Raw genomic sequence first — 27,589 nt, forward strand, 5'->3', positions numbered from 1 at the left:
CTTCTCAAAATATTTGCAGTTTCTGCAGAGTGCTGAGCTAAAAGCCTCACACATGTGGACAGTTGCTGGTAAACACTAGACGTGTTTGTGTCTGCGTCTGTCTCTGGGCTGTGTGTGAATGAGCAGCAGAAACAGGACACTTCCTTCTGGGATTCTGGTTTAAAGGGCAGTGTTTGTATGAATGGCAAGTACACACAGCCCAGCAAACAGGTGGCTGCTGAAGAAATGAAAGAACACGTTCGGTATCCCCTACAGCCATGACAGTCTCAGGGAAGGAGTGCTTTTGTGTGTTGACAGGTTCATCCTTTTGAAGATGAGGTAATTATCTGTGTGAGTTCACTCTGTGGCTTCCAGAACTGAGCGGGTATGATCAACTCCAGTGACATCTCCAGTGGCTCATCCCTGCAGCGGTGTATCAGGACAGGAGTGGGTTGGGCAGGGGGCTGTTCTCCCGCAGTGTGCCTGTGCTGGAGCTCATTGCTCAGTGAGCCTGCTCCCTGGGATCTGTCAGCGCGCTGACAGCGGGAGCTGGGGGACAAACAGCTGCAGGCACAGGGTGGCACATGGCACTGGAGCTGGGAAATGCAATCCCAGCTATTATGTATCATAATTATTAACAATTATGTATCCCAGCTCTGTGTTCCAAACAGTAAGGTGCAATCATGGGCTCTAGTCCACTTGGAAATCTTTGCTATTATACCCAATTTTTCATACGTCCCAGCGAGCTCAAGGACTTGTCAAGATCCCCAGGTTACCTGGGAACGATCCTTTTCTTTAGCAGGGGTTACGTGTTTTATCCAGATGTGTTGCAGGTTTTTGTTTTGCTCCATTTCGTAGCAAAGACAGCCTGATTCCTCACTAGTGACATTCCAGGCAGGACTCAGGAGGCTGCCAGGGCACACAGGGCCAGTAGGGAGGCTGCAGGAGTGTGTGAGCAACTCGACAGGGGGGTCCTGCTCTCCCCCAGGGAAGGCAGGAAACACTCCTGCCTTGCAATCAGGGGAGTGTTTGGCCAAACCTGAGCAGAATCTTCATGCTGGAATTTCCCTCAGCATTCCTCATTGCAGTGCCAAAGCAAAACACTGGAATTAAAAATAATAAAAAGCACCACACTTAAAAAAATTCATGTCTGACAAAATTTCTGGTGTAGTTTGTTTTATTTAGTGTGCTGCAAGAGAATAGATTTTTTTTTATCTGTTCTGATTCACTTATTCCAGTAATAATTAGAAAGAAATTAGAGTTATTCTTTCTGTTGGATCAATTATTCATGACACAGATAATTTAAAAATTAGTTTAGTGGAAGCAACTCACTTCATTTTTGCTACCAATGAAGAAGAAATTAGCCAAATTAGTTAAAATAGCTTTGAACTCCATATTGACTAAAGGGTTTGTGCCAGAATAAAAACTCATGACATGTAAGAATGGTATAAATGATTAATCATTTTAGTTCATGGATATCTATATTTTTATTTAATTACATCTATGCATAATATAAACTGTCTGAATCCTGGGAATCCAAGCCAGAGAAGAGTCTTCTTCTGTTTAACATCCACCATGTGTTGTTTTCTTGTAGGGTTAATTTGTAAAATGTAAACCACATACCATTTGTATGCAGTGTTTGGGGCTATTTATAGCAAGTCCTGACCATCTATAATTATCCGACATTTTTATCCATAACGCCTGCATGTGACTAAAGAGATGGTTATGGAACAGACAAAACAATGCCGATTTTACAGCTGAACTTCAATTTATTTTATGTAAAACTTTTGGGAGTATTTTATGCTGCACGGAAAAGAGGAGGGATAGTCTCTACTCATATAGCTCTATCAAGGAGACCAAACTTACTCCCAAACAAGAATAAGCACAGGCCTCCATTTCCCCTCTGGGGACACTCTGTGGAGCAGAGGCTTCAAATACAGGAGCCTCTGGAGCAGGTGTGAGCCTTTCTTGACTGCTCCACGGTCACTCATGTTTTTTCTCTCTCTCTTTGCAGAACCCTGGAGGTTTTGGTGAGTTTGAAGGAAGGCCAGTCTTTCATGTCCAGCTCGTTAACCATCACCGCTTCGGAGTGTGTAAGTAAAAGACCACCACAATCCTGTGTAAAATTCCCAAATCCCATTTCTCTTAGGGCTTGGCCATTGTGGGACCTCTCAGTGCGGGGAATCTCTGATTCCACTTCCCTGTGGAAAGCTGTGGCTTTCAAAATACTGGGAGGCTTCCCTGCCCTCAGAGACCTGCTCACTGTAAATATAACCATGTCCCAAGGGGCAGGTGTGACACAGTCACCGGGGGTCCCATTTCAGCATGGCTTCCCTGAGTGAGGGAGGGGGAGCAGAGTAGGCAGAACCTTGGGACTTCAGCCTGGGTGTGGAGGGCGGTTACAGTCCTGCAGGAGGGTACTGATGGTCCGTAACTCTGGAGCCTGAGTAACGACTGTAGGCTCTTAACTCTGTTAATTTGGGGAGACAGGCAGTCCAAGCACAGGCTGGAGCACCCCAGTTACACCTGGGGGTAAGGCAGGGTGAACATCCTGCTGAGTCTGATCACAGGTTATGGAAAAGAGTTAAAACTGCTTCTGGGAGAAACCACACACTTGTGCAGAGAGTGACTGTTTGAACTTAGTACCTTCATACAATCAATAGATTAATACAATTTTCTAGTCTTGCATGTCTGCTCTCCATGACGTGGGCAGGACAGTTGGGATTTGTGCAGGGAGACACAAGCCCCCAGTGTTTAACACGTGCTGTGCATGGGCACTGTGTGCCTTTAAATGTGTCTCATCTGAAGTGTGACTTGAGAGCAGCTTTCCCATCAGGCGTGGAGCATGGAGAACAGTCCCTTCTGCTCATCAGCCTGCATTTCTCCAACAGGATTGCTACTGCCTGTAGATCAGTAACCTAAAAGAGAAAAAATGGCATTTTTCTTCTATTCATTTAAAACCTCAATACTGGTGCAGTAGAAATCAGAGCCTCAGTGCAGCCCTGTGGTTTGAGGAGGTAAAGCCAGACTGAGCTGGGAGCTGAAGGAACACACACTCCCCAATTCACAGTTCATAGTTTACTGGGTAACATCCCAGCCTTACACCCCAGCACGGTGACTGAGGGCAGTCACCCAGGAGCCTGCTGCAGCCCAGCTGAAGACTGCCTTTACCTCAGCCCTTGCAGAGAAGGCAGCACATGGTGAGTCTGTGCCTCTGTAAGAGCTGCTGGGAGTGCACGGAGAGGTAACAGCAAAGCCCTGATGCAGAGCAGATCAGAGTGAAGTGCTGAGCACGGCCTTCCCACTGTGCTGCTCTGTGGTCACAGCCTGCACTGGCAGGAAGCAGAGGGGTACAGATGTGCATGGGCAGGAAGAACTGCCGTGCTTCTCATCAGCCCTTTTTGTCTCTTTTTGGTTTCTGCTCTTGGCCTGTGCTGCAGCAAAGGCAGCTCCACACAGGAGCTGCTGTTTCCATAGTAGCAGATGGGCAGCTCCAGAAATGGGTCACTGCTAGAACTGCTCACTAATTCTGGGAGCTGAGCAGCTGATGGCTGGCTGGGAGATGAGTTACAAGTTGCAGCCTCCCAGCAAACACACATTGCTGCAGTGAAAACAAACAAAAATACACAGCATTAGGCACTGAGGCACCCATCATACCCGTGTGCCTCACTGCACCGACCTGGTCGTGGGATAGGGCTCTGTTCCACCTCCAGTACAACCCTTCTCACTGGGACAGAACTACTCACGCTGTACTCCAGCCTCAGCATTTCTCTGGGTCACTCCTTTCCTTTTTTGCCACCTGAAGTCTGAATAACTTCTGTTTTCCTAAGGTCACTGTTGCATTTCTGTCAGTATTTTTCTAAAACCCCAAGTATAGGAATAAAAGTGCCAGAGGAAGTGGGTTGGAGGTGTGGGGTGTGGGGGAGTTGGGCTGCTCAGTTCTCCATTACGACAAGTGTTGCTGGAAGCAGGAGCACTCCTGCAGAGTTCCAGGTTCAAACTGCACTGCTGCAGAGAGTTAGTGTGCCACACTCTGTACAGGTGTGTGGGCGATCAGCATAAAAGCCTTGGATGTGTACTGTTAGTGGAGATGCCTTAAAATCTGCCCCTCACCCCCAGTCCATACAGACCTGTGTCCTCATGGAGGAGAAGGGCACTTCTCATCCACAGGTTTAGGAGACTTCCCCTGCCTGTGTCTAATGGCTCGTTCCTTAGCAGTCAATGCACTCTCCCTTTTCGTCTAGCTTGGCCTGATTCCGATCTCAGGAGTATCAGTTTTATATTGGTTTCATGTGAGAATGCATCCCTGACTTGAGCAGAACTAATCCTGGGCTTTGGGGTGAGCGTGTGAGCCAGGCAGAGTTGTGCAGCCCGTGCTGACGCTGTCCCTGCTCTCTCTGCAGTCCAGTGGTGTGGCAGCGCTCATTGCCGTCCTCGTGCTGCTGCTGCTGGTGGCACTCGGCCTGCTCTGGTGGTTCTGGCCCCTGTGCTGCAAAGTGGTAAGTACAGACCGTGGGGAACAGCCACCGCACTGGGACTCAGGGGTGGGAAACACAGATCCTGCAGGAAACAGGGGAGCAACACGGGACATGAGCCAGCTGGGGTGGGGGGCTTGTGACAGGCAAGAAGGGGATGGGGAGACCAGCCCCAGCACTGGGGCTGCCCTCTGGACAGAGCCCCTGCCTGCCTGTGAGCTGCACGTGTGGGAACCAGCACCAGCATGGTGCTGTTCCTGGAGATGGGGTGACCATAATGGTGTGCAGATGTTACCCTGAAATCAAGGACCAATTTAAAAGTGCTGTCACTTAAATTGGTATTTGTGGTCCATTATGGGCTCACAAGTTGGAAATCCCTTATCGTCTTCATAATCCCTGCACATATCCATCTCTTTATCCGAGTGTGCTCTCTATCCTCACCCCAGCAGCAGCAGTGCTCAGCACTGACTCCTGTCATTCCTTGGTGGGGGGGTTAAATGGGGAAAGTTTATTATTCATCCAGCTCAACAACAGCACAGAGGACTTAGGAAGTAGAGATTGCTTCCGGGCTGGTCTGTATTCCTGGTCTTGTCTGGGGCCTGTGGAATGTGGGGCAGAGAGGAACTGGCCTTCTCACCTGACCATGTGCAGCTCCCATAATCCGGGGGGTCCGGGGGGCCCCAAGCTGTCTGAGGGCAGGAAGTCCTCAGCCTCCATCTGCACCCTCACGGTCTGGGGTTCCTGAGACGAGAACAATGACCTCTTCTGTAATAAAAAGCCTCTCTCGTGTCTCGTTCTCCACGGCACAGGCCCAGCATCAGAAATACAGGGAGGTTTCTGTCAGTCACTTTGCTCCCACTTTATATCATGAGCCTTGCTGTGGAAAAGGAACACTGGAAATCAGTAAGAAGAAAGTTTCCTATTTTCATAATTTAAAATAACTGCCTAACCTCGATTCACAAACCAGCTTCACATTTACTGGTTTCAAAAGCCCAAATCTTACAATAAAAGACAAACCAATGCATAGTTCTATAGTATTACTTTCCAGCCATACAAAACCACAGCACTTCAAGTGTCCATGTCCTCTGTGGTTTCCTCCCACCTCTCATGGATACTATTTGTTTCTTTAAAAGAAAAGGTAATTTTAGGCCTCTGCTACAATACTGAATTCCAAACCCACATGCTATTGCACTGAACCTACTGCCAAATACTGACCCTTTCTTTGGTCTTGCTGGCTGCTCCTTGGGTTCTTGTGCTGTGCCTCTGTTCCTGCCGATCTCTCCTGCTCCTGAGGCTTGGACATCACCTGGAAGGGCCCCTTGTGGCTCTGTAGTCCTGGGCTTCAGGGCAGTGTCCTCAAGGAGATGGGCAGCATTTAGGCCCAGGCATGACCTATTCTTCCTTCCTTCTGGGTCTGCTTCCCTGGCAGTGCCTGGTTTCCTGGGACAAAGGAGCAGAGGAGTCAGAATCTGACAGAAGAAAGAGGTACAGGGTGTTTGTGGGCAGAACAAGAGTCCGGAGCCAGGCGGGTGCGTTACCCCTGCCCACGGGCCGAGCTCCATCCTGGCCAGGACTGGGTCTCGGCAGCATTCTGTGCTGTGAGGCCCATGGACACTCCCAGGGTGGGGCAGGGGGACTCCTCTTCCTTTTCCTTATTCCTCCCGCCCTTTACAGGATGTCAGTGTGACAGTTCTGTCACTCGTCCCTCGCTATGGAACATATGATCGCAGCAAGCTGGCTGCAGGCTCCGTGCTGACATCTCCTAATGCCCACATCACGGAGCGGCGGGGAAGTGTTAATGAGTGGATCAGAGGCACTGCTGCCTCAAGCACCAACTTCTTCTTTTTTTTAAAGAAATCGGCTCTTCTCCAAACTCAAACCTTCATTCTTTGCAACTCTCTAAATGAGATGGAGCCTTGCCTGGAGAGGCTGATGATAAAACAAAACGAGGAAGCAGCCCATCTCTCCATGGGGATGATAAGATAGCAGTTTTCTCAGAGGCTTCTGCATTTAAACAATCTGAATCCAGCTCAGGAAAAGTTAATTTACAATACTGTGATCTTCCTATGTGCAGTTCTGCATGCAGCTCCATGCAGAGCTGCACAGGTGCCTCAGATTTCTATTCTTTATAAACAGCTTTCTACTGATCTCACTTGGAATATCATGCAACTGAAAATAATCCTTATGTGTGCATGTGTGATTCGAGTGTGTGAGTGTGTGAGCCTGTGGAAGCATAAGGATGCAGGCATTGACATTCCAGTGCTGTCAGCGGGGTGAGGAGCTGCTATTCAAAGCAGATTATTTTCTCACACCACTGTCACTTTTAAAACAAGTTTCATTTTCTGGAGCCATTAGAAATAACAGCTAATTAATGGATTTGTTGGCTTCATATCAGGTTTCCGCTCAAACTTCAGGGAGCTCAGGAGCTGGCACAGGTTTAGGGTCCTCTGCTCAGGGAGTCAAGCAAAAGCTGCCACTGACTGTTGCTTTTGGAAGCCACAGAGAAGTCAACAAGTCAGGTTTCCCTTGATTCTCTGGGCTGGAAATTGTGATTCCTACATTCCAATGGGCACAGGGCCCATGGGAACTCCATCCCACACCATGGAGAGGTTTGCTGGGCAAAGCCACCTGTGCTCAGACTGCAAGGTTTCAGAGTAACACAACTATAGAAAGCAGAGTGACAATGCCATTTCATGTGGATTTATATAAATCTGCTGCCTAGGAGGCCTTTCCTCTGTGCAGCTTGCAGGCTTGGCAGAGAAATAAATTACTGGAGATAACGGTTAGAGACAGTCAAAAGGGAAATAAGGACAGGAATTAAGTGAGATAAGGTGGCCCTTCATAGAGCAAAAGTCCTGTTTTACCATTTCCAGTCTCTGAATTGACTTGGAAAATCCTACTCAGCATCCAGGTATCTCTCAGGAACGTTTCACTAATTAAACAATTGATTTCTGCTAAGTAATCTGGAAACTCCTGATGAGTGGGAAGAAAAAGTATGGAGAACTATTTAAAGAAAAATAATTTCTGGCAAGTTTTTGCAACATCATAGCAGCGAACAGAAGTGTGGTTAAAATCCATAGCTGACTTTCCAATCTGCCCAAAGCACTCTGAGCCTGCCTTTATGAACAATTCCATATCTTAAACCTGGAGTGCTGTGGAAAACTGGTTCCAAGAGTGCCACGACTTAGTTCTCCTACTGGGCAGAATTCCTGTATGTAGTGCTAAAAGTCCATAGCTTGTTAAGGCAGTAACCAGTAACTGTCTTGGTGGCACTGCGAGTTAAAATGTAAATCAAGACAGAAAAGTCTTGATTATTGGTCAAGAAAAATTTGTTTCTTTCATGTATTATGCTGACCATCTCTGCAGTGATATTGTTTATAGGCAGTGGTAAATTTAAGTTCTATAATTAATAGCACAGAGTGGATAAAATAAGGCATATTTCAATTAAGGTACTTAATCCTGTCTGTATTAGGAGATTTAGGTGTTTTCAGCATGGACAGTTTTAGGTGTGTTTGTATCATACAAAGGCATAGCAGAAACAGACTCCTTTATATTCATGGGGTAGTTTTTAGTCATTTCTAGGCAATATTCAAGCCCAAAAAATGACTTGATGTCACCAAAGTACTTATTTTTAGCTTAGACACCTGCTTTTCTCGTGGAGGAACAGCTGTGAGTTCAGTTTTCACCTGAATCACTGAAGGGGGTCCCTGCCTCCCTCTACCCTACCGAGACTGTCAGTGCTGGGAACTCCCTGAGCTTTACAGTGTGGATGTGACAAAGGGAACAGGAAGAGGCTGTAGGGAGAGATTTAAATAAAGAGGTGTAAGAGATGATCCTGGCAGCAGTGTCAGAAGTGTTGGAGCACGAGTCCATTGCAGGCCCTGCACAGTCAGGAGCCGCAGGCCTCAGTTGTGAGAGCCACGGAAGCGTCTGGGACGTCCAGAGGTGAAGCCTGAGCTGCCAGAAGGCATTTCACACTTGTCACTGGGCCAGAGACTACCCAGTAGCATGGCAGCAGCAGCAGCAGCAGCAGCTTGGCCCACGGCCACGCAGGCCCTCACACAGGCCTCGGATGCTCTTCCTCCGGGATCGCTAATGAACTCCATGGGGTCTCGGCACTGGCTGCTACTGAGAGTGGCTGAGGCTCATCCGGCCAGGAAGCGCAGTGGCAGACACGTCTGCCCAGAGTGTCTGCAGGCCAGGGATGGCATGTTCTGTCAGATGGATGGTGTTAATTTCCAGAAGGCCTTGGTGGTCAATGCCCTGGGGACCAGGCAGTGCCAGCTGCCAGTTTGGCAGCAGACATGGGGGGCATGGGTGGAAACAGTTCACTCTTACCATGTGCTCTTGCCTTTTGGCCGCTGCCAGTGCAGCTCCTTATGCTTCTCTATGTTTGGCTCTTTCAGGTCATCAAGGATCCCCCTCCACCTCCATCAGCCCCGAAAGAGGTACAGTCTGATGGTTCTAATCTCATCACACTGCTTACATGGAGCCACTCCCGTGCTTCCCTGCACTCTGCACATCCAGCACCCTTGTCTGGGTGCTGCTGAGAACGTGGTGGCCAAAGTCCAGGTCTCTGCTCTGTCTCAGCTCAGTGTGGCCTGAATTAAGGCCCATAGCGACCGAGACATTTAGAGCCTTTATCCCAAGATAGTTGGACATTGTTTTCCCATTCTGCAGTGCGAGCAGAAAGATTGAATCACCCTTGTACAACATCTAAAGATTCATGTAGGACTTGAGCAGCATTTTCCCCCAGCTTTGGCATTCCAGACACTAAGAACCTTCACAAGGGATTTTCTCTCCCACCTAGGAGCAATAATGCACTGGTGGTGCACTCTGCTGGTGTTTGTGCCCCTTTCACACCCAACAGCGGCAAACTTAGTCTCTGTGAACTCCAGTGAAATATACTGAAAAGACATTTAGTGTGTGTGTGTAGCTATCCTTTTGAAGTAAATATCATCTGAATGTACTGACAGGAAGAAGAACAGGAGCCCTTGCCTACCAAGAAGTGGCCTACAGTGGATGCTTCCTACTACGGTGGAAGAGGAGTTGGGGGAATTAAGAGGATGGAGGTTGGTATAATCTGGTGATCACCCTCAAACCCGAGCTCTCTGAGGCTGCAAGTGTGGAAACAAAGACTGAAAGTGTACTGAAAATACAAGGCCATGATGTGTGCCTGTCTTCCCACTGGCATAAGCCCTGGAAAATTCTTTACCATATCGAGCAATTTTGACCTTGCCTCTGAAAGAACAGCTTTCAGTAGTTCCATTTGACTGGGACTTTTAATAGCTGCCTCAAGACATGCTCTTTCCATCAAGCTAATGAGAAAGAGAGAGTGAGAGCCTTTTCTGCATGTTTTGGAAGGAATTACAGCGAAACATAAGTCCCCCAAGTGTGGGCCAGCCAAATGCGCTGACAATGGTGACGCTGAGGAGAGGCTTGATCTCAGAGGGACTCGCAGCGACAACAGTGCCTGTCTTTGAAGAGACATGATAGCATCATGTTAATTAAAACAGAATGAAGAATGTGCATCCTTATGGGCACATCCTTATGGCAGGTTTTATAGTCAAGTCAGCCTCTATGGAATGTGCAAAGCAGTTTTTAACTGCAGTCCAGGAAGCTGTCTCTCTCTGAAACACCCACCTAGGCCATCCTGAGGTGTCTTGATGAAACTTTAAAGGTATTGGCCTGAGAATCAGTTTTGCTCTAGATCTTTTTAAATGCAGCAGCATTTAAAACCTGCAGAACATGCAGGTTTGAAGCTGTGTTGCTTATATGCATTTCCTTCAGCAGTTCAGAATTGCTAATTTAGAAGAGCTTCATATTTCACAAAAAAACCATTTTGTGCAGTGTTTTTCAGAGGCAAACTAGCAAATGCTTTCCAACACAAAGAATTACAAGTCTGGATTTCTGAGGGGAGCCATGATAGGCTCCAGAAGGGGTTCCAGGGTTTAAGCCATTCCAGTCTGTAAATGGGATCTCGCACAATGGAACAGAAACCTGACAGAAACCTCCTCAACACAAGTAAAATCAGGACCACACAGAAATGCATGTTCAGCCCATGGCAAAAATACAAAGAGAACAGAACATTATGCTTAGGTTAGAAAAGCTTTTCATCTGTGGTAGGAATTTTGTAAAGGACTAAGGGCTAAAGATGTGAACCATCTGAAACTGGTGCCAGTGCAGTCATGGGACTTTGAAGGGCCCCCATTCTGTGGGGCTGTGGCACTGTCCCTCTCTGGCACCCCAGAGCACTGACAGGTTTGGTTGGCACCGCATGGTGAGTGACTCAGGGTTTGACTGGGGAGCTTCACCTCTGCCCTGCAGTGTCGGTGACAGGGGCTTGGGAAATGGGCTCAGTTCAAGCTGCTGGGAGAGGAGGACAGGCCTCACACCTCTCCCTGGCTCAGGAGAGCATGCAGGGCAGAGAAGAGAGAGAAAGCAAACACAGTCCAAAGGAGGTCATTCCTCACCTGGCAGTTAGAGGTGGTTTCTGTGCTGTGGCCAGCAACAAAACTGCTGCACTAGTCATGACATTTCTTCCCTGTTTGCAGTCTGTGTGGCAACACAGTTGTCTGGTTTTCACTGCTTCTCTGTCCTCTGTTCTTCTGCTGTTCCTCCAGCAACTTGATTGCTCTGGCAGCTTCCCTGCATGGAGAAAAGGAGTAAATGATCCAGCACCCTTCTCCTTACTGCTCCTATATTTCCTTTCGGGGCAGTTACCCATCCACTCCTGCCTTCCCCACTAGCTTCACTCCTCTGTGGCAGTCCCACAGCTTAGGCAGTGCTGTTTGCTCTTCTTGCTCTGTCTTTTGGCATTGCTTTAAAGTTTTGTGATGGCATTGCCAGAACCCACTCATTACAGTCAATACCTTTTATGTCAAAATTGGATTGTCAGACTTCACCAATCCTGGTTTCCTCTGGGTGAAATGGCTTTAATCTGAAGGAGAAGGTAATTTTATCAGTGAGGGATCCACCTTCTATCTCTAAGGGGTTTTAAGGGTGTTTAAAATACATTCTAACAACCATGTAACAACCACCATTGATCACAGTGAAAGACACAAGTGTTTGAGATTTTCCTTGCAGGCCAGATCATAGCAAATAGCATGATTAGAGAAAGCCTTGCTGAAATAATCCAGGCCAGTTTCACGAAGGACTTTCGAACTCCTGCCATAGCTTTTAGCTGTTCCTTGTGGGCTGAGAGGGGAACAGCCTTGTCTAGGCTTGTTTCTTTGCTCAATACAGCAAACATACCTGCTCAGATTGCTGTATGGTGCTTCCAGTCACAAGGTGAAATAGGATTCCTTCAGAAAGACAGATCATCTCGTAGAGGGAAGGTTTTCCCTGTATTTCCGCTGCAGAGCGCAGTGAGTACAGCCTTATGGAAGTGGGAATACCTGCTTGTATGCCCAGCTGAGATAACACAGGTTTCCTTCTCTCTGAACTCTTTGTATGTATTTTATATACTTGCAGCAGTGATTAAAATACGCATTGCTACATGTTCTACATGCACTTAGGCAGGTTAGACTACTCACCTGCAGTTCTCCAGTATGTATGTTCCTGCAGAATAATGTGGAAATCTGAGCAGGTTCAAGGAGCTTCTGCTCAAATGTGCCCAGGCATCACCTTTGATCTACACTGGGGTTCTCAACAAACACTCTGGGTTAGGAAACCTGGCTGACAGAAATGTCAGCTCTGATCGGTGCCAGATTAAGATCTGGTATTTTAGGATAAATCAGAACCGGAAATGAGATTTTTACATCCTTACTTAGAGAAGGCTTCCCAGATTCCCTTTCTCCTGTACAGCCGGTGTGAGGCATGGTGGAATTTTCTTTCAGTATTTTTCTTGACTTTTCACCACTGAGAGACTCATTTACAAATATATTTAACTAAGAATAATGAAGAGGTAATGTTTTCCTCAGTACCTCCCCTCCTGTTTACCCAGAACTTCTTCCAAATTTATCCCTCTGTTACTTGCAGCATTTCCCTGCCCTGTGCATGCAGTGCACTCACACCTGAACTCTGCCTTTCCTCAGGTGCGCTGGGGTGACAAAGGCTCCACGGAAGAAGGGGCCAGGTTGGAAAAAGCAAAGAATGCTGTGGTGAAACTCCCAGAAGAACCAGAAGAACCTTTTCACCCTAAACCACCTAAACCAAAGCCTACCTCACCAGCCATGCAGCAGAAGTGGTACACGCCAATCAAGGTAATCTTTTCAGTTCTTGGTATGATTTAGTATAAAGGCTGGATTCTGTCTGTCTTGCCAGCCTTACGCAGGCTGAACTGTACAGTATTTTCCAAGTGTTCCCATTCAAGTGTGATGTGCTATTCTCAAAGGGAACACCTACTCAGCATGAATGGCAGGAGCAGTTTTTAGCCCTAAATGCAGTACTTGATCATTACTGCCACATTCTGTTTGCCTTCCCCCAGAAAGGGACATATTGTACAGTGAGAGCATTAAAATCTATGAGGGCTTCCTTGGCATTTGGTTTATCTCAAAGTAGAGCTAATTAAGCCCAAAACTACACAATTTATAGCTGTTAACACTGAGTTTTAAACACGCATACTCATTACAAACCAAGAAAAGCAAAAAATTACATAAAACAACGTAATGGAAGAAATCTGACGGAAAGTGAATCGTTTTTCCTGGCTCATAATAACAGTGCCCTGAGTCACCTGCAAACCCGTCACAAGCGCTTCTGACATACTGAGGGTGGGTCTGTAAATACCTTGCTTTAAGAGGTAAGAGCAGAGGACACACAGGTGTAGCAGGGAGCAGGGATACTTCTGTCTTCCCAACTCCCTGTCAGTCCTTTCTGACCCCCAGCAAGCCTGAAGCCATGTTGTCCAGACACACAGGCAAGCCCTGGAACCATCCATGTGGAGCAGGACGTTCCTGACTCGCAGCAGAGCTGGTGTGTGTCCTGCCCAACAGGGCCTGAGTATGTGCTGTAAAACAAGCACACACACGTGGGATAAACTCTATATGGACATGTGGCAGTCAAGTCCAAGCCATGGCAGACCGAGCACAACTCCTAGATGGCTCCGAGCAGGGAGCAGGTGCGTTAGGGAGTGCCCTTCCTGGCATTCCAGGTGGGCAGGAGCAGCACCGCAGCGTGCTGTGGGTGACACAGCCCAGGCTTACACTGTGCTGACCTGGCTGTGTCCTGGCAGTCGGTGTCCCTGGGGTCCCTGTGGCCAGTCCCGGTGCAGGTGAGGTGTGCTCCTTGCTGACAGACGCCCGTGCTGTCTCCGCAGGGCCGGCTTGACGCGCTGTGGGCGCTGCTGCGGCGGCAGTACGACAGAGTCTCGCTGATGCGGCCCCAGCAAGGAGACGAGGTTGGTGTGCGGCGCGGGGCGGGCAAGGGACGGCTGGGCTGGGCAGCTCTGGGCACGGCAAGAGAGAGACAAAAGTGTGGCACTGCAGGAAAGTAACACACTGGGCAATCACTGCAGTGAGAGGTGCATCACACTGGCCTGGAGACATGGCACCAATGCAGATCTCCCAAAGGCAGAGGGAATGGTGGTGGGAGCTGGAAAACAGCAACACAGCCCACACCTCATGCAGGGTAATAACTCTGTGCAGACACCCAAATCTCTCTCAGAACCAGCTGGCTGTAAGAGCAGAGGCTGCCTATCAGCATGCTAAAACTGGATCAAATTTATGTGACACCGGTAACATCCATGCAAGTTGCTTCCTGGAGGTTTGCACTTCCATACCAAAGGCACCTTTCACAGAACAAAAGGTGAGGAAATGTGTTTCTCAGACCATCCTTTCTCCCGAGACACTCGTGACCCCGGAAAAAGAGGCTTCCCCCAAAGGCTGCTCTGATGGGGATGCAGAGCTGCTGTTTGCACCTTTGATAGTGAAGTGAGGCCAGACTGGGTATTTCTGATGGCTGGTCCTTAGAAGAGTATCACTTTGAATGTCAGCAGTTATCTTGGGGACTGATTGATCACCAAGGCATTTCACATCTCCTGGGATCACTCAGCTTGCTGGTTGTAGCACCTGGGAAGAGCCACAGGAACAAATGCTTCCCTTTAAATGGGATGGCAAGAGATCACAATCACAAGTACCACAGAGCACAAGTGTGCAGGAACCTTGTTTATGCAACATACAACATAAAGATGACATAAAAGAATGAGAGAGGTTAAGGGGGAGGAGTTACCTGTGGTAGAATGGGAGGTAATGAGAATTTTGATTATTTTCCTGGTATGAAGTTCAGTGCTGTTGTAAAGGAAGAAAAGGTGAGAATTAAGACAACTGGTGGAAGCAGCAGAATGGCCAAGTGTTAGCATTCTTACCTTGGCTAGTTATTCACTGTATACATGAAGGGTGCGTGTGACATGGAGCAGCATTAACAACAGCAAATCTACACACCAAATACCTGGCACAATACAGTTTAACAGGTAAACTCAATGTAAACAGGAACACAGCAGAAGTGGTGCCTGAAAAGGCTAAAAAAAGTGTCAGTCGGGCCCTGTTTTGGGGATTTCTGACCCTAAAAGGCAGGGAATTACTGTAAGGATTGCCTTTAGAGAAGGTTTTGCTGAGCCATTGTGCAGTCAGACACCTGACTTCTCTGGGCCTGACAGGAGGAACACTGGCTAGCACCTTGGTTTGTGGAAAACAGAGAGACAGCTCTTAGAAAAAGGAGTGGGATTTGTACTAACCAAATGGTGGGTCGGGTGTGACCTGTGGCACTGCAAGAGTGCCATTTCTGTCTGCATGGTGTTGAGTATCTTAGGGAAAAAATGACATATTTTTCCTTGTTCCTAAGGTGCTGGGTAGGGATGCCATGGTGCACCCCTGAGTTTGTGTCAGTGCATGTGTGTGCTCGGCGAGACACGCAACACTTACCTTGGAAACAGCAGCCATGGAGTTGTTCTATTTAATCTTCCTTCTTTTACTGTTGAAGAACTCAGTACTTCCATTTGTAGAAGAATTCATTGCTGAATTTGAGTCCTTGATCAAGCAGTTGCAATTTAGGCATGAAGTATCAAAGCAGAGCAAGCTGTTCCTGCCTCCCTGTCCTGTCCCACTGGTGCCACGTGCCCGGTAGTGCCGAGGGTGGCTCGGAGCGCGGGCTGCTCCGGGAGGCTCTGATGGTGGCTGAGGTCCTCCGAGCCATGCTGTTTGAGGCAGGCACGGCACAGGTGCGAGCAGGCAGGTTGTGGGCACAGCTGTGGCGGGCCCGACGCCGTGGGAGCGCGGGCGGCGGCAGCTGCAGGAGCGCGTGGGGCAGGTCGGGGCGGCGCGGGGCCCGGGGGCCCGAACACCAAAGGTAGTGCGGGGTGGACACAGCTGCGCTCCCCAGCTCGCCTCAGGCACAAACACAGATCCAATGCAGGCTGCCTGTGCTGGGGCTGAGGACACGCAGCCACTTCAGAGACAGCTGCACGTCGCGGCAGCTGCCGCCGAGCTCCCGGCGAGGCACTGGGACAGCAGGTACGGAGCGAGGTCCCCACAAACTGCCTCCATTAAGCCACCAATGCTTTTGAAGGGCTCCCATCAAACAGAGCGAGTCCGCAGCAGGAGATTTCGGCTGCAGAGCCATGTGTTGTTTTCTGCACTAACAAGGTAATTTATAAATGATGCATTACCCTGCGTCCATGCTCCTAGCTAGACTTTCTTCTTTTTTTTTATTAAAGGGGCAAAGAAGACTAAGCCACAGCAGTTTGGGGTACTCTCATAAATCAGTTCAGTGTCTAGGGGTCTGTACTGAACCCCTCTTCCCAGGAGTCTAGGGCTGCCTGGGAACACAGCCTCACGCAGAGTCACAGCGTCAGCCCCAGGGTTCTGGTCTTTCCTCTAAATCCTTGTGTTTATTTTCCAACTCATAGTTTAGCACCAAAAGGTGATCAGGGTTCTGGATTCTTTGAGCTTGTCGCAATACGATGGTGGCTGAGACTCTGATCCTGTGTGCATTTATGCACACAAATGTCTTTTAAGTCCACAAATAGCCTGTGGCAGTTGTAGTGAAGATTTTGCCCTATCAGGGTGCAAATAGGTGCAACGGGTAAAAAGGGAAAAAGAATTATAGCTCATTCTAAAAGAATCAGAATAGAGTAGAAGTGCAGAATGCTTTCAGCTGGTACTTTCATGTACAAAACAGCCTGTTAAAAAGGAAAACACTCGTACTTGTTTTTAGTTTTAAGCCTATTAGTATTTGCTTTAAAGGTTCTTTGCAATTAATGGGTACAGAGTTAACACAAACATCTGTTTAAACTGTTACTTTTTGAGCATCTCTGCATTACACAAAAGCATTATATTCTGCATGGTGACTGCCACCAGCACTACCTGCAGTGTGAGAGACACTGACAGTGCTGAGTCCTCTGAGGTGGGGCCATGTCACCAGTTACCTTTGTGGTTCTTCTACACTTCCTCCTCTAGTTTCCTTTTTAATCACTGCGAAATGGTGAAATGCACAGAGAAATAACAAGTTATCTTAGTATGTTCATATCAAGTAATCTCGGAGAAAGATTACTGTAGCTGCTTACAGGTAGTGCACTTCCCAGACTGAAAATCTAAGTGCCCCAGCAGTAACCGATGTTACAGTGGAAGAATCAGTTCACTTCTTGTTCAGTGGTAGTTTGGTGGTGTGTATTCAGTGAAAAGGGGAAATTATTATGCTCAAGAAATTGTCGACTGAGGGTTTTAAAAAAGAAACTTCAGTAGCACTTAGCCAAGTCAATGTTTACATTGGATCTTCTAAATTGCTGCAATTGCAAGGAAATGCAAAACTAAGTATGAGAAGGAAGCTGGAGCACCACTTTCCCTTAAATGTTTCCTGCTAAAATATTGCCACTGCCATTTGTTAAGTGGTTATTTGTTTGTATAGACTAGAGAGCTTAACCGGCACAAAAATGTCTCTTAAACTTCCAGAACAGACCTGTATTACTGTTAAAATTCTTCAGTTCACAGTTAGAGCAAGTGGAGGAAAGCACCTGTAAGAGTATTCCTTTCTGTCTGCCCTGTTCAGCCAGAGTTCAGGATTGGTCCCCAGCACAAAGTGATGCATCCTGCTGAGTGAAGCACTGCACTAAATGCCAGAAAATATTTGTCCTGTGGCCTCCCAAACGGAAAGAATTCCTCTTTTGTGGAAGACACACCTGCCCCTTTAGTTAAAATAGTGACTGACAAGGCAAGAGATTAACACAGTTATCAATCATGAATTTACCAGAGTTCTGTTGTGCTGAAGGGCCAAAAGAAGCCTGGATCTGAACCATGTGGATAGCAGTGCTTCCTCCAGAGGGATGCTCCTGGTCAGTGGAATCATGGCCTCACCCTGTGACCTGGGCTGAGGCTGCCCTCAGGAGGGTCCGTCCTGGTGGCCTCATAGGTGCTCATCCCGGCAGGAGTGGCTCTTCTCATAGAAGCTGGGTTTGCTGTCAGTCAGTGGAAGTGGGAGGGACCATCCTGCTGAAGAGAGGATGTTGTGCTGGTGTCAGGAAAAACAGGGATATTTTCCAAACTACATAGGCAGCTGCTCTTGGCACTGCCTTTCTTGGTGCAGATGAGTCTGCTGCTCTCTTTAAAGGAGCCTTCGGGACTCATCCCTCTGTGAACACTGGTAGGAGTGAGAGGAGGAACAAACAAAGCTGCTGGTCAGTTCTGAGGCCATGGCAGCACAAGGTGGTGCCCATGGAGAAAGGAACATCAGTGCTGGCTGGAGCATGGATGTGCCAAAGCTGTCACACACCTTCCTGCCACTGCACGGGCAGTGCAGCCCCCCAGGCTGAGCTGAAGGAAACCTTTCTGTGGGCAGGGCAGGGGCTGGTAATCACTGTGTGTTTCACTGCGCAGGATTCACAGGGAACAAACATTTTATTTCTTAATTCCTCATAACACCCTTTTTGTGGAGCGGGCTGCAGGAGAGACTGATACACCAGGCCTGTACCCCTACCCAGATTATTCCTCCCCATGAACTGCCAAGGCAGGGCAGCTGTCCGAGCGGCTGGCTGGGATTTGGGAATGGCTGCTGAGCTAATCTCCAGGCTTTGCAGATGAAGGAGGCAGCAGATAACAGGATTAAAGTTTCCTGACCCGGGGTTTTCACAGCCTGAGACGCGGGTGGAGGGGGAGACAGAATGACTTCTGTCATTAATCTTAATTGATTGCCAAGAGGTTTTTAATCTGGGTTATTAATTAGGAAGGTCCTTAACACACTGTCTACATATCAACATGAGATGCTCTTTTGGGACTTTGGGGACATATGGCCTATCTATATTTACATTCACACAATTTACACATACATACATCGCTGTATGGGCAACCGCTCACAGGGATACACTCACACGGAGAGCCGGGGAAGTGTTTGCATTCACACACTCCTCAGCGAAATGCGGTGGAAATGAAAAAACACCTTGCGCAGGGGTTACAGTCCCACACAATGAACACGCACACCTCTGCTTATGTGGATACGTATATTAATCCAGACAATTCCATGTGCCATTTATCTAGATTAGCATTCAAATGGCAATCTTGGGTTTGCAGATTTAAGTGAGAGGTCCCAGCGCTTCCAGAGTGACCTGGGTTGTTTTGAAAGGTTCAAACTGTGGTTTGACGGCCATTTGGGGGAGATCAGTACAAACCCTTGATAAAACAGGGACGGGTGATGATGGAAGTAAGTGACCAGAGCCAGAGAGGCTCTGGGATGGGAGACAGTGACAGAATGAGGTGAACAGAACTAGGCTGTATTTCCTGAGACTTCACCAGCAGCAAAAGCATGTGAAAACACCTTGGAAATACTATTTTTAGAAAGCAAGAGTTTCTGTATCACCTGGCAGGTGTGGTGTCACCTGCCAGAGCTGTGGCAGCCCCAAGCTCACCCACTCACTCAGGGTGAGCTGGAGTTCAGAGGATGCTCAGATGTGCCCACCCAGACCCTCCCTGTCCCAAATGGGGACTCAAGAGCCTGCAAGCAGTTGCACATGTTAGTCCTTTTGTGCATGCACATTTTCTCATCAGCTTTAATACAACCTTAGCCAAAAGAAGGCGGGCTGTTCCCTTACAGCTCTTCAAAAGCTGGGAAGGACCACAGCACACATGCTGCTGGATGTGACAGCTACATAGCAGGGGCAGACAGTGGGGAGAGAAAGAAGAGCGCTCAAAAATTATATTTATTGCTTCTGATCTTTTTACTGTAGTCCTATAATTCAAAGTTATTTTTGTTCTGAAATCAGTTTTTGCATGTCTAAGTCCGTTCTGAACTATGGATCCATAAAGCCTTAACGAAAAGCCCTGAACATTTTAGTTGTTGACATTTTAAACTGGCTGAGTCTTACTCTGCCAGAACATTTCTTGACTGCTGAGCTTCATGTGTTCTGTCACAGCCTCCTGTATTTTAAACGCAGGCTCCAAGGAAGTTAGTGCAATTAGCAGTGACTGAGTTCCTAGTGCTACTGTCACTGAGAGTCTGTGGGTGCACATGGGTCTGTCCCTGCCCAGTCACTCCAAAATGAATTCTGTAACCGGCTGTGACTGGTGGGCAAACGCTACATGAGATCAGTTCAGGTGGGCTCAGCTCCCTGCCAGGCTCCAGCCGCAGCTGGACAGGTGAGCGGGACAAGAGGAGCAGTGTCCCTGACCCACGGACTCGGATGGGGGACACGACCCTTGGGATGGGAACACAAGCCTCTGGATGGGTGAAACAGCCCTCCTGGGACAGCGCTTCCCCACCATGGCACTGCAGGTGCTCTGAGGCTCAGGACTGCTCTTTCTTAGATCATGGTTATTTCTCATACACATTTCTGCCTGCACTTCTCGCCCACGGTCTTGTTCTGTTTTTATTGCTTAGTCCAGCAAGCCAAACCCTGCAACTTAAATCAGTTTGATCCAGTGAAAAAGGATTAGATTTTCTTGGAGCTCATTATCACATTTTTCCCCTGAAACAAGAAATTCTTTACTGGTGTGAAATATGAGTTTCCTTGCTGGATGCAAACTATGACTGTCTGAGCAGAGGTTAAGTGCAGGTGCAAAGCACACAGGAGCTCATAGCACGTTTTGTATCTTTCTGTGCCCAAGGAGATGGATGATATTTTATTTTACATTACAGTTGAACATAAAACCTGCTAAAATCTGGAATGGCTGTAAAATGATGGACAGGTACCTTTAGGAAGCGAGTATGATCCAGAAGAAAGTTGATTATTTAGGGCTGAACATTTTGAGCAGAGCCCAAGGGCCTGCTCTTGAGGATCTGCATCCCTTACATTTTGGTGAGCAGAGTACAACAGCCTCACATTTTTCCTTGAAAGAAAGGAAAAGCCACACATTTTTCCTTTCTGCTCCTGGCAGCTGCTTTTTGGTGTACAGGCATTTAAAAGCTGCAATGTGGTTTATCCTCCCTTTTTCCCTCCAGATTCATGATATGCCTTCCCATCCAACTTTCCCCATAAAGTTCTGGGCTGGTCTCTGCAGACCTGACCCTGGGCGGAGCAGGCCCAAGTGTATCTGCTCCACACTGCTCCTGGTCAGAGCCAAATCCATAACCAGCACAGAGCCATGGAGCTTGGAACAGCACTTTATACCAGGTGATGTTAAATTCCTGCCAAGTATAACCTGTTTTACCAAAGGAAAGCCCATTTTGCAGTGCAAATATTTGCAGACAAATATTACAGCTGTGGTGCACACTGCAAGGGAAATCCTGTGCTGGGATTTTTAAAGGTTGTGAGTGGTTTGGGTCACAAATGTTAAGGTCTTCCTGAAATTGACTTTTAATATATTTCAATAGTCCGAAAGAAGGTAAACTGAAGGAACTTTTCCTCTTTCCATAAATTTATATTTCCTATGCTGATTGTAATTAAAGCCCTTTCCTTCCAAGTGAGCCACATGCCCAGATGGCATTCTGTGAATGCTTTGAGGCACGCTCAGGGTGTGTTTGATGTCAGTCCTTCCTGATTTATAAACCCATAAATTCTCTGCTTAGGGAAAGGAAAGTAATATTAGGCTTCGGCTCAAAGACGTCAGGAGAAAATCAGTGTCCTGTATCCCTCCAGCAGCAGGGAGGACATGCCTTCCCACTGGGCCACGGCCAAACATCCCTAAATGCAGCATGTCCTGTTGGCAGAGCAGTGGGGCTCGCCTGAGGGACAGGGGGACTGAGGCACATGGACAGAGACACTGTGAACCCCAAGTAATGAAACAAAGGAGAGAGATGCCCCTGGTGAGCCCTGAACACCAGCTGGGAACAGAAAGCCATTGATCCAGGGGTTCATATTCCATTTTTATGGCATGAAAACTGGAGAGTTAGACTCTAATATCAGAGACAAGGGCATTTGGTGCAAAAGAAATGCAACATAAAAGAGTTTTGCTCCCATGAGTACATTCTCATTTGTCCTGGAGCTTCAGGCGCAGAGATTTCACTTCCACACACAGACAAAACTCAAGCTATGTCAGATCTTAACACCAGCCCAGAATGACCCACACAAACCCACCTGTATTTATATATGGCATGCACTTCTTAAGTTAGAAAGTCATGGCATGGAGGGCATTGTTCCTGAGATGGCTCTGAATAATAGTTTTATTAGTGACTGCTTCACCTACTGCCTTAGGGCTAAGTCACATGCCTCCAGGCCTCCTTGGAGACAAGATGGTGGCACCATCCATGAGCCAGGAGAAACACTGAAATTACTGATAACCTGGTGTTTCCAGTGCATGCTCAGGTACACTATTTTCTGTGCTTCTGTCAAATGCTGCTGTCACTGGAGGTGGCCTGAAAGGCCACTTTGGTGGTAATGGAATGGCTGGTAGGAGGGACCATGCTCTGGGTCACTGCCACTCCTGAACCAGGGCCTGTCCCCCACCTGTGGCTCTCGGCCTGAGTGCCCTCAGAGCCTGCAGTCGGGCACCTTCCCGAGCACCCTCATGCCGGGGACCCTGTTCCTGCAGAACCCACGTGTGCAGGGGCGGAAGGAACAGGAGATGACACCACACAGGTGTGAGGGTGACCTGACCTGCTCACACTTGCAATGCAGTGACACTGGCTGGTGAGGGAGGAAGGGCTGGGCTTCCTTAGGCACCAGGGCTCAGGTCTGTCGGTACCTGTGTAAGTTCAGCCATATGCACCCACAGTTCCTCAGGCTGATATTTTCAGACGTGCTACGCAGGTCTATTTTGAGGGTTCTTCCTGCTGTAAGTCTGTGATGAGCATTAGAGCTTTAAAGCACTGCTCTGGGAAGCTATTATCTGTAGGTATTAATTATTGAACACTATACCTTCTGGAAAAGTTGTTTCATCACTGGAAAGTGACCTTGCTAGAAGAGGCAGAGGGAAAGAGAGACGTATGGTGCCTCCTGAGAGCAAGTGGAGTGATGCGTGGCAAGAGGAGACACTAAAGATTTATTGTCTGTGGCAAAAGAAACACAGATCTCCGCTTGTGCAGTAAGTGTTTTTGACATCATACGCCGTAAAGAGTGATTGGATGCTGTAGTTAAAAAGTGTTTCACTGAAGGGAAATAATAGACATTTTCACAGTGCTGTGTCTATTAAGTGTCCGACTGCATGGCCACGCAGCTGAGCTGGCCCTGAGAACTCCAGTGTCGGAATTCAGCCAGTTCTGAGCTAAAAGGAGCTGGATAATCCTGGGAGAGGACACCGAGAATTTATCTGTCTTGAAAGAGGATCCCTTTTGACCTTGGTGATGGCTGGTGCAGGTTCTTACTGCCTCACATCACACCACCGGAGAAGTCTAACATCAGCACTGTTAGGAAGCCTGGCACGGCAATTCCATTTATTAACTTGGGCCCGGCCTTTCCCCTGGAATTTCTCCTTTTTCCGTGCTGTTAGTGCAGCACTGCACTTGTCTCCCTGTGACACTGCTGGCTGGAGTTCTTGCATTGCTCAGGCAGCTTCAATGGTTTAAAAACTCCAATATAAAAAGGAGTTGGGTTTAAAATAAAAGCTAGGGAAAAGCCAGCACCCAGGCTCACTTCTCACTCTATGGATGCCCCTCTGCCAGGCTGGAGAGCGAGGCGTTGTGGCCAGAGAGCTCCTCGATAAATCATCATTAGGTACACGTGCAAATACAGCAGCCAGGCCCAGGCGCACAATTAGGCACCTAATTATGTTGAAAATGCAATTGCACAGTTAGCTACAATGGCCACACGGCCTTGGGAGCTGCCTGGGGCCTGTCCCGGCCCAGCAAGGCGCCGGAATGGCACCTCTGGGAAGTGCCCTGTGAGGGGGGAAGGTGTTCAAGGTGTTCAGGAGTCTGCCACGGTCTGCCCGGGCACAGCCTGTGCTTGGGCTGCTTCTCCTGCCCAGGGGAGTGACAGGGATGGAGGGGACAGCACAGAGCATAGGTGTGGGACCCTCATCCAGCTCGGATGAGGAGACAGGCCACAGCACAGATGTGTTATTTCCCTCCCTTTCCGCTGTGGCTTCTTTCTGCAAGGCAAAGAGGGGAACACCCAGCCAAGCGGGATCCACGATTCAGCTGACAGTGTGACTGTGTGACTGTAACTGCACCAAGGCGGATTCCAAAGGAAAATGCAGTTTAAAATAACATTGTCACTGTTACAGAGACAGCATTTTCTGTATGAAAATGTCTGATCTGGGAGTGTTGTCAATGCCATGATCCAGGTGGGGCTGGACTCTCTGGCCACTGCTTGGTGTGACACGATTCCCACAGGCAGGGACCACATGTGAGTAATAGTGTGTGACCTGTGGGCTGAGGCTGGGGAGTGGGGACACAGCTTTAGCCTTTCCCATTTATCCTGCACAGGCGAGGGGCCATCACTGGCTTTGTTTCTGTTTACCTCTGCCAAGAGTTTTCAACCTGCACTTTAAAACCTAAGCTGAGGACAGCCAAGTGAAGAGCCCAATTCCCAGTCAGGAAAACCGAATTACATTTGTCCTGTGCCTGTTCAGCATCCTACAACCCATTTCCATTGTTCTCAGCCTTGTCAGGACTTATTCAAACCATCACACCTCTCAGTAAGTGCTTGGGCCATCCCGCACAGGCACAGCGTTAGCACAGCTCTTACTACCACGTCTCCAGGTGTGGGCAGGATGGCAGAGCCACTCATTGCCTCACCTAAGGCACAGTTTTAGAAGCTGGGAAGGCTGAACACAGTCTGTTTGCCTGTTGCCAAGAGCGACAAGTGGGCAAGCACTGGTATGTAACCTTGCTGGGGACAGGGAGCACCTGGGAGGGGCTCTGGGGCCAAAGGCACACAGCCCACCTAAGGGACAGCAGGACCACCGGAACTGCCAAGTGACGCGCTCGCTGAATGACTGAATCAGTTCAGAGAGGAAAAAGCTGGATAGTTAAGGCTGAGTGTGTGTCCATTTCTGTGCAGACACAAACCCACACTTGCCTTTAGGGAGAAGACAAGGGCCCTGAACATGCAGAGTGCTCAGAGATGGGTACCAGCAGGTCCCTGTCCCCATCCCTGTCCCTGTCAGCCACAGGGTCACTCCAGGACAGAGTCGGAGACACGGGAGATCCTGCCAGCACCGGGGGATGTGCTTAAAGCATTCAAGAGCTGAACAGCTATTGCATTTAAACTGCCATTGTCTTGTGCCAGCAGTCCTGTGCACTGCCTTCCCAGTCTGCCCATTGCCTGCCTTTCATGGGATTCTCCCAAGTCCAAACCTGACCTTTAGTTCCCTGACCCAAGTACTTTAACTTTGCCCTTTGGTGGGGACCAGATGTTGAGCCAGATGGGGGAGTGTGAGAATCATTTTGCCTGTGTTTAGGAATATATATATATACATAGATACACACATATACACACCACACGCATATTTGTATTCCCCTCCCTTATAATCCTTAAAATACAGTATTGTGAAAATCAGAACTTTTTTCTCCTACTGCATTTTGTTTAATGCTCAGGTAATACAGTTGTTTTTAATGACAGCAGTACAGTAGTTAGTCTTGCTCAATTTATTAGGCACCCTGAATAAGCAAGAAGTAGCCCTTAACATAAAGCAGTCCTTCTTTTTAATGCTATGGTGATTCCTCTGAAGGAAGTTGAAGGAATTCCTCACTTGGAATTGAAAACTTATGCTAGAAGTCTGAATAATACTTGTTGCAGAGAACTTACTAGCCAAGGAGTGAAGGTACATTCTCCCCCCCTTCCCCCTTTTTTCTAAACACTGTAATATCATAGAACTACTAAAATTACTGCAGTTTTTTAGTTTAAAAATGCATGTAATTAATGTGTACAAGCTGAGGTGCTACTTAAAGGAACTTTGTCCACTTCAGGGGATCTTAATTAGGTTTATTCTGTGAACACAATAAACCCAGGATTTCTGCATGGATTTAGGAGGAGAGGTTGCCTGGGCCTCATTTCTATCCATTTTCACCCTGCCTGCCATGGTCAGGCCATCAGCTGAGAGGAGTCTGCATTTCATTCTTGTGCTCACCATCAGTACTAAATGCTAAGAAAAGACATTATTTTGCTTAGGAAAATCCAACGTTTCACATTTTTCCCAATTTCTTGCCTACATTTCCAAAGAACGGGTCCATGTCCCAGAATCCCACCAAAAAATCCAGCAGTTCTTCTGGTTCTCATGGGCACCAGTCAGAAACTGTATTTGGAAAAGCCAGTTTGGCTGCACTTTGATCCAGACTGTGTAGGTGCAAACACAGGGTTCCCTGGTTTAGAGATGCACCTGCACCTTTAAGCTCTTGCATCCCTGTCTCCTCTTCAGGATTCCCCATCATTTTTTACCATCCCTATGACAGAGGAGGATCCAGGTACTGTATTTTCTGATTGTCACTACCAAGTCTGCAGTGATTTATTCCTATAGGCTCTAACTGAATTAAAATCTTAATTAAGCTTATGCCACTTTTTTCTTCGTTTTAATTAGGTACATCCAAATCCAAATCACTTGTCTGGGGGAAGGAGAAAGAAAAAGATAAAGAGCAGAAACACTTTATTCTGCTCTGTACTTGTAGTAGCGAAGCTGTGGTGAGAATGTCCTCCCAAAGAGGTACCACAGGGGAGGACAGGTGACACAGGGAGGACAGTGCTGTGGCACAGGAACCTCAGCTGTTCACAGAAATACCTTCCTTGAGTGTGTCCTGGTGTCATTCCACACCGGGCTTCTACAGTCCTTACTTCGGTTGAAGACACCAGGAGATGACACATTGCAGAAGTGGGTTTTTGATGCAGTCAGGTTGGAAAACCTCTAAGACCGTTGAGCCAGCTGCTCCCCCGGCACTGCCAGGGCCACCCATGCTCCCAAGTGCCACATCCACAGACCTTTGAACACTCCCTGGAGAAGCACTGCTGCTCCATCCTGCTCGTGTTCCACCCACAGCAAACCTTACAGATTACAGGCTTTGCCCCGAACAAATTGGAGGGTTGTACTAAGCTCTCCTAAAATACCGTGTGCTGCCATCAGCGAAGTGTAAATCCCTCCTTTTAGCAGTGGAGGGGTTTTTGTTTGCTCTTCTTTCCATGTTATCCATTCCTTTTGCCTCAGCCAGCCTGTCCACAGGCCACAGCTCTGCAGAAGTGCAAGCTGGCTCTTTGTGGGGAGACCCTGGCTGAGCTCATGGCTCCTCTGCAGGGTGGAAGCTTGCCTTTCACCCGCTGTTCCATGGCACCCGTGGCAGGGGAGTGGCCGTCCCTGCCAGCTTCCCTGGTCAGCAGGGGAATGCACTTCCACTGGGAAAGCTGCTGTGGCAGGGCTGGCGGGCTGAGGCTTTCCAAGGGCTTCAGGGGTTGGGAAGCGTTTCAGGGGGACCTGGGGACTCTTTGTGCTTCTGTGAATCTCCTGCTCAACGTTTACATGTTGACATTTTCTACTTAAGGGGCCTTTTGGCATCTCTGGCATTAATTTATAATGCTGTGGTAGTGGGGCTGGAGCATTGCAGGAGCAGCCTTTACTTTAGAAAGACTTTGCTCAGACTGGAATCAGTGCAGAGACTGATCACATTCCAGCTGCTCCTGCTGGGTTTTGGTTTCTTGGATTTTTAATTTTTTTTCTGATTGTTTGGCTAGATTCTGCAAGTGTATCTCCTCACTGTATTTCCCAGTATCTTTACATATCACACGTTCTAATGGAGTGTTACATGATACTGGCAGGATTCTGTGCACCTCCCTGTGTGAACTGAGCCTCAGGAAAAAAGGGCTTGAATTTGTGTACTTGTTTGTCAGATGTACTTCACAGACTCTGAAACTT

At 48.0% G+C, this 27,589-nt stretch overlaps 1 protein-coding gene and 1 long non-coding RNA gene across 5 annotated transcripts in view; one reads left to right on the forward strand and one right to left on the reverse strand.

Moving 5' to 3' along the window:
* Positions 1-27,589, forward strand: part of ANTXR2 (ANTXR cell adhesion molecule 2) — an 83,054-nt gene that overhangs the window by 40,957 nt on the left and 14,508 nt on the right. For 2 of the 3 annotated variants that reach the window (XM_051794479.1, XM_051794481.1), the window contains exons 11-16: positions 1,994-2,072; positions 4,383-4,478; positions 8,861-8,902; positions 9,431-9,526; positions 12,491-12,658; positions 13,711-13,791. In XM_051794479.1, coding sequence (XP_051650439.1) covers positions 1,994-2,072; positions 4,383-4,478; positions 8,861-8,902; positions 9,431-9,526; positions 12,491-12,658; positions 13,711-13,791 — 562 coding nt within the window. Of the gene's footprint in view, positions 1-1,993; positions 2,073-4,382; positions 4,479-8,860; positions 8,903-9,430; positions 9,527-12,490; positions 12,659-13,710; positions 13,792-15,233; positions 15,336-27,589 lie in introns of those variants that run through there. The other variant, XM_051794480.1, reaches the window with a different exon arrangement.
* On the reverse strand, positions 1,141-12,495 carry LOC127474073 (uncharacterized). Of its 2 annotated transcripts, XR_007905716.1 has the most exons (5): positions 11,709-12,495; positions 10,928-11,102; positions 5,670-5,894; positions 5,092-5,331; positions 1,141-2,897 (listed from the first exon to the last, which is right to left on the reverse strand). It is a non-coding gene; the product is annotated as an uncharacterized LOC127474073 (long non-coding RNA). The 2 variants fall into 2 exon arrangements; XR_007905715.1 differs by lacking the exon at positions 11,709-12,495 and having other exon boundaries at positions 10,928-11,684.

The sequence above is a fragment of the Manacus candei genome, unplaced genomic scaffold (genome assembly GCF_025592945.1).
Source record: "Manacus candei isolate 608988 ecotype Guabito, Panama unplaced genomic scaffold, ASM2559294v1 h1tg000039l, whole genome shotgun sequence".
Lineage (NCBI taxonomy): Eukaryota > Metazoa > Chordata > Aves > Passeriformes > Pipridae > Manacus > Manacus candei.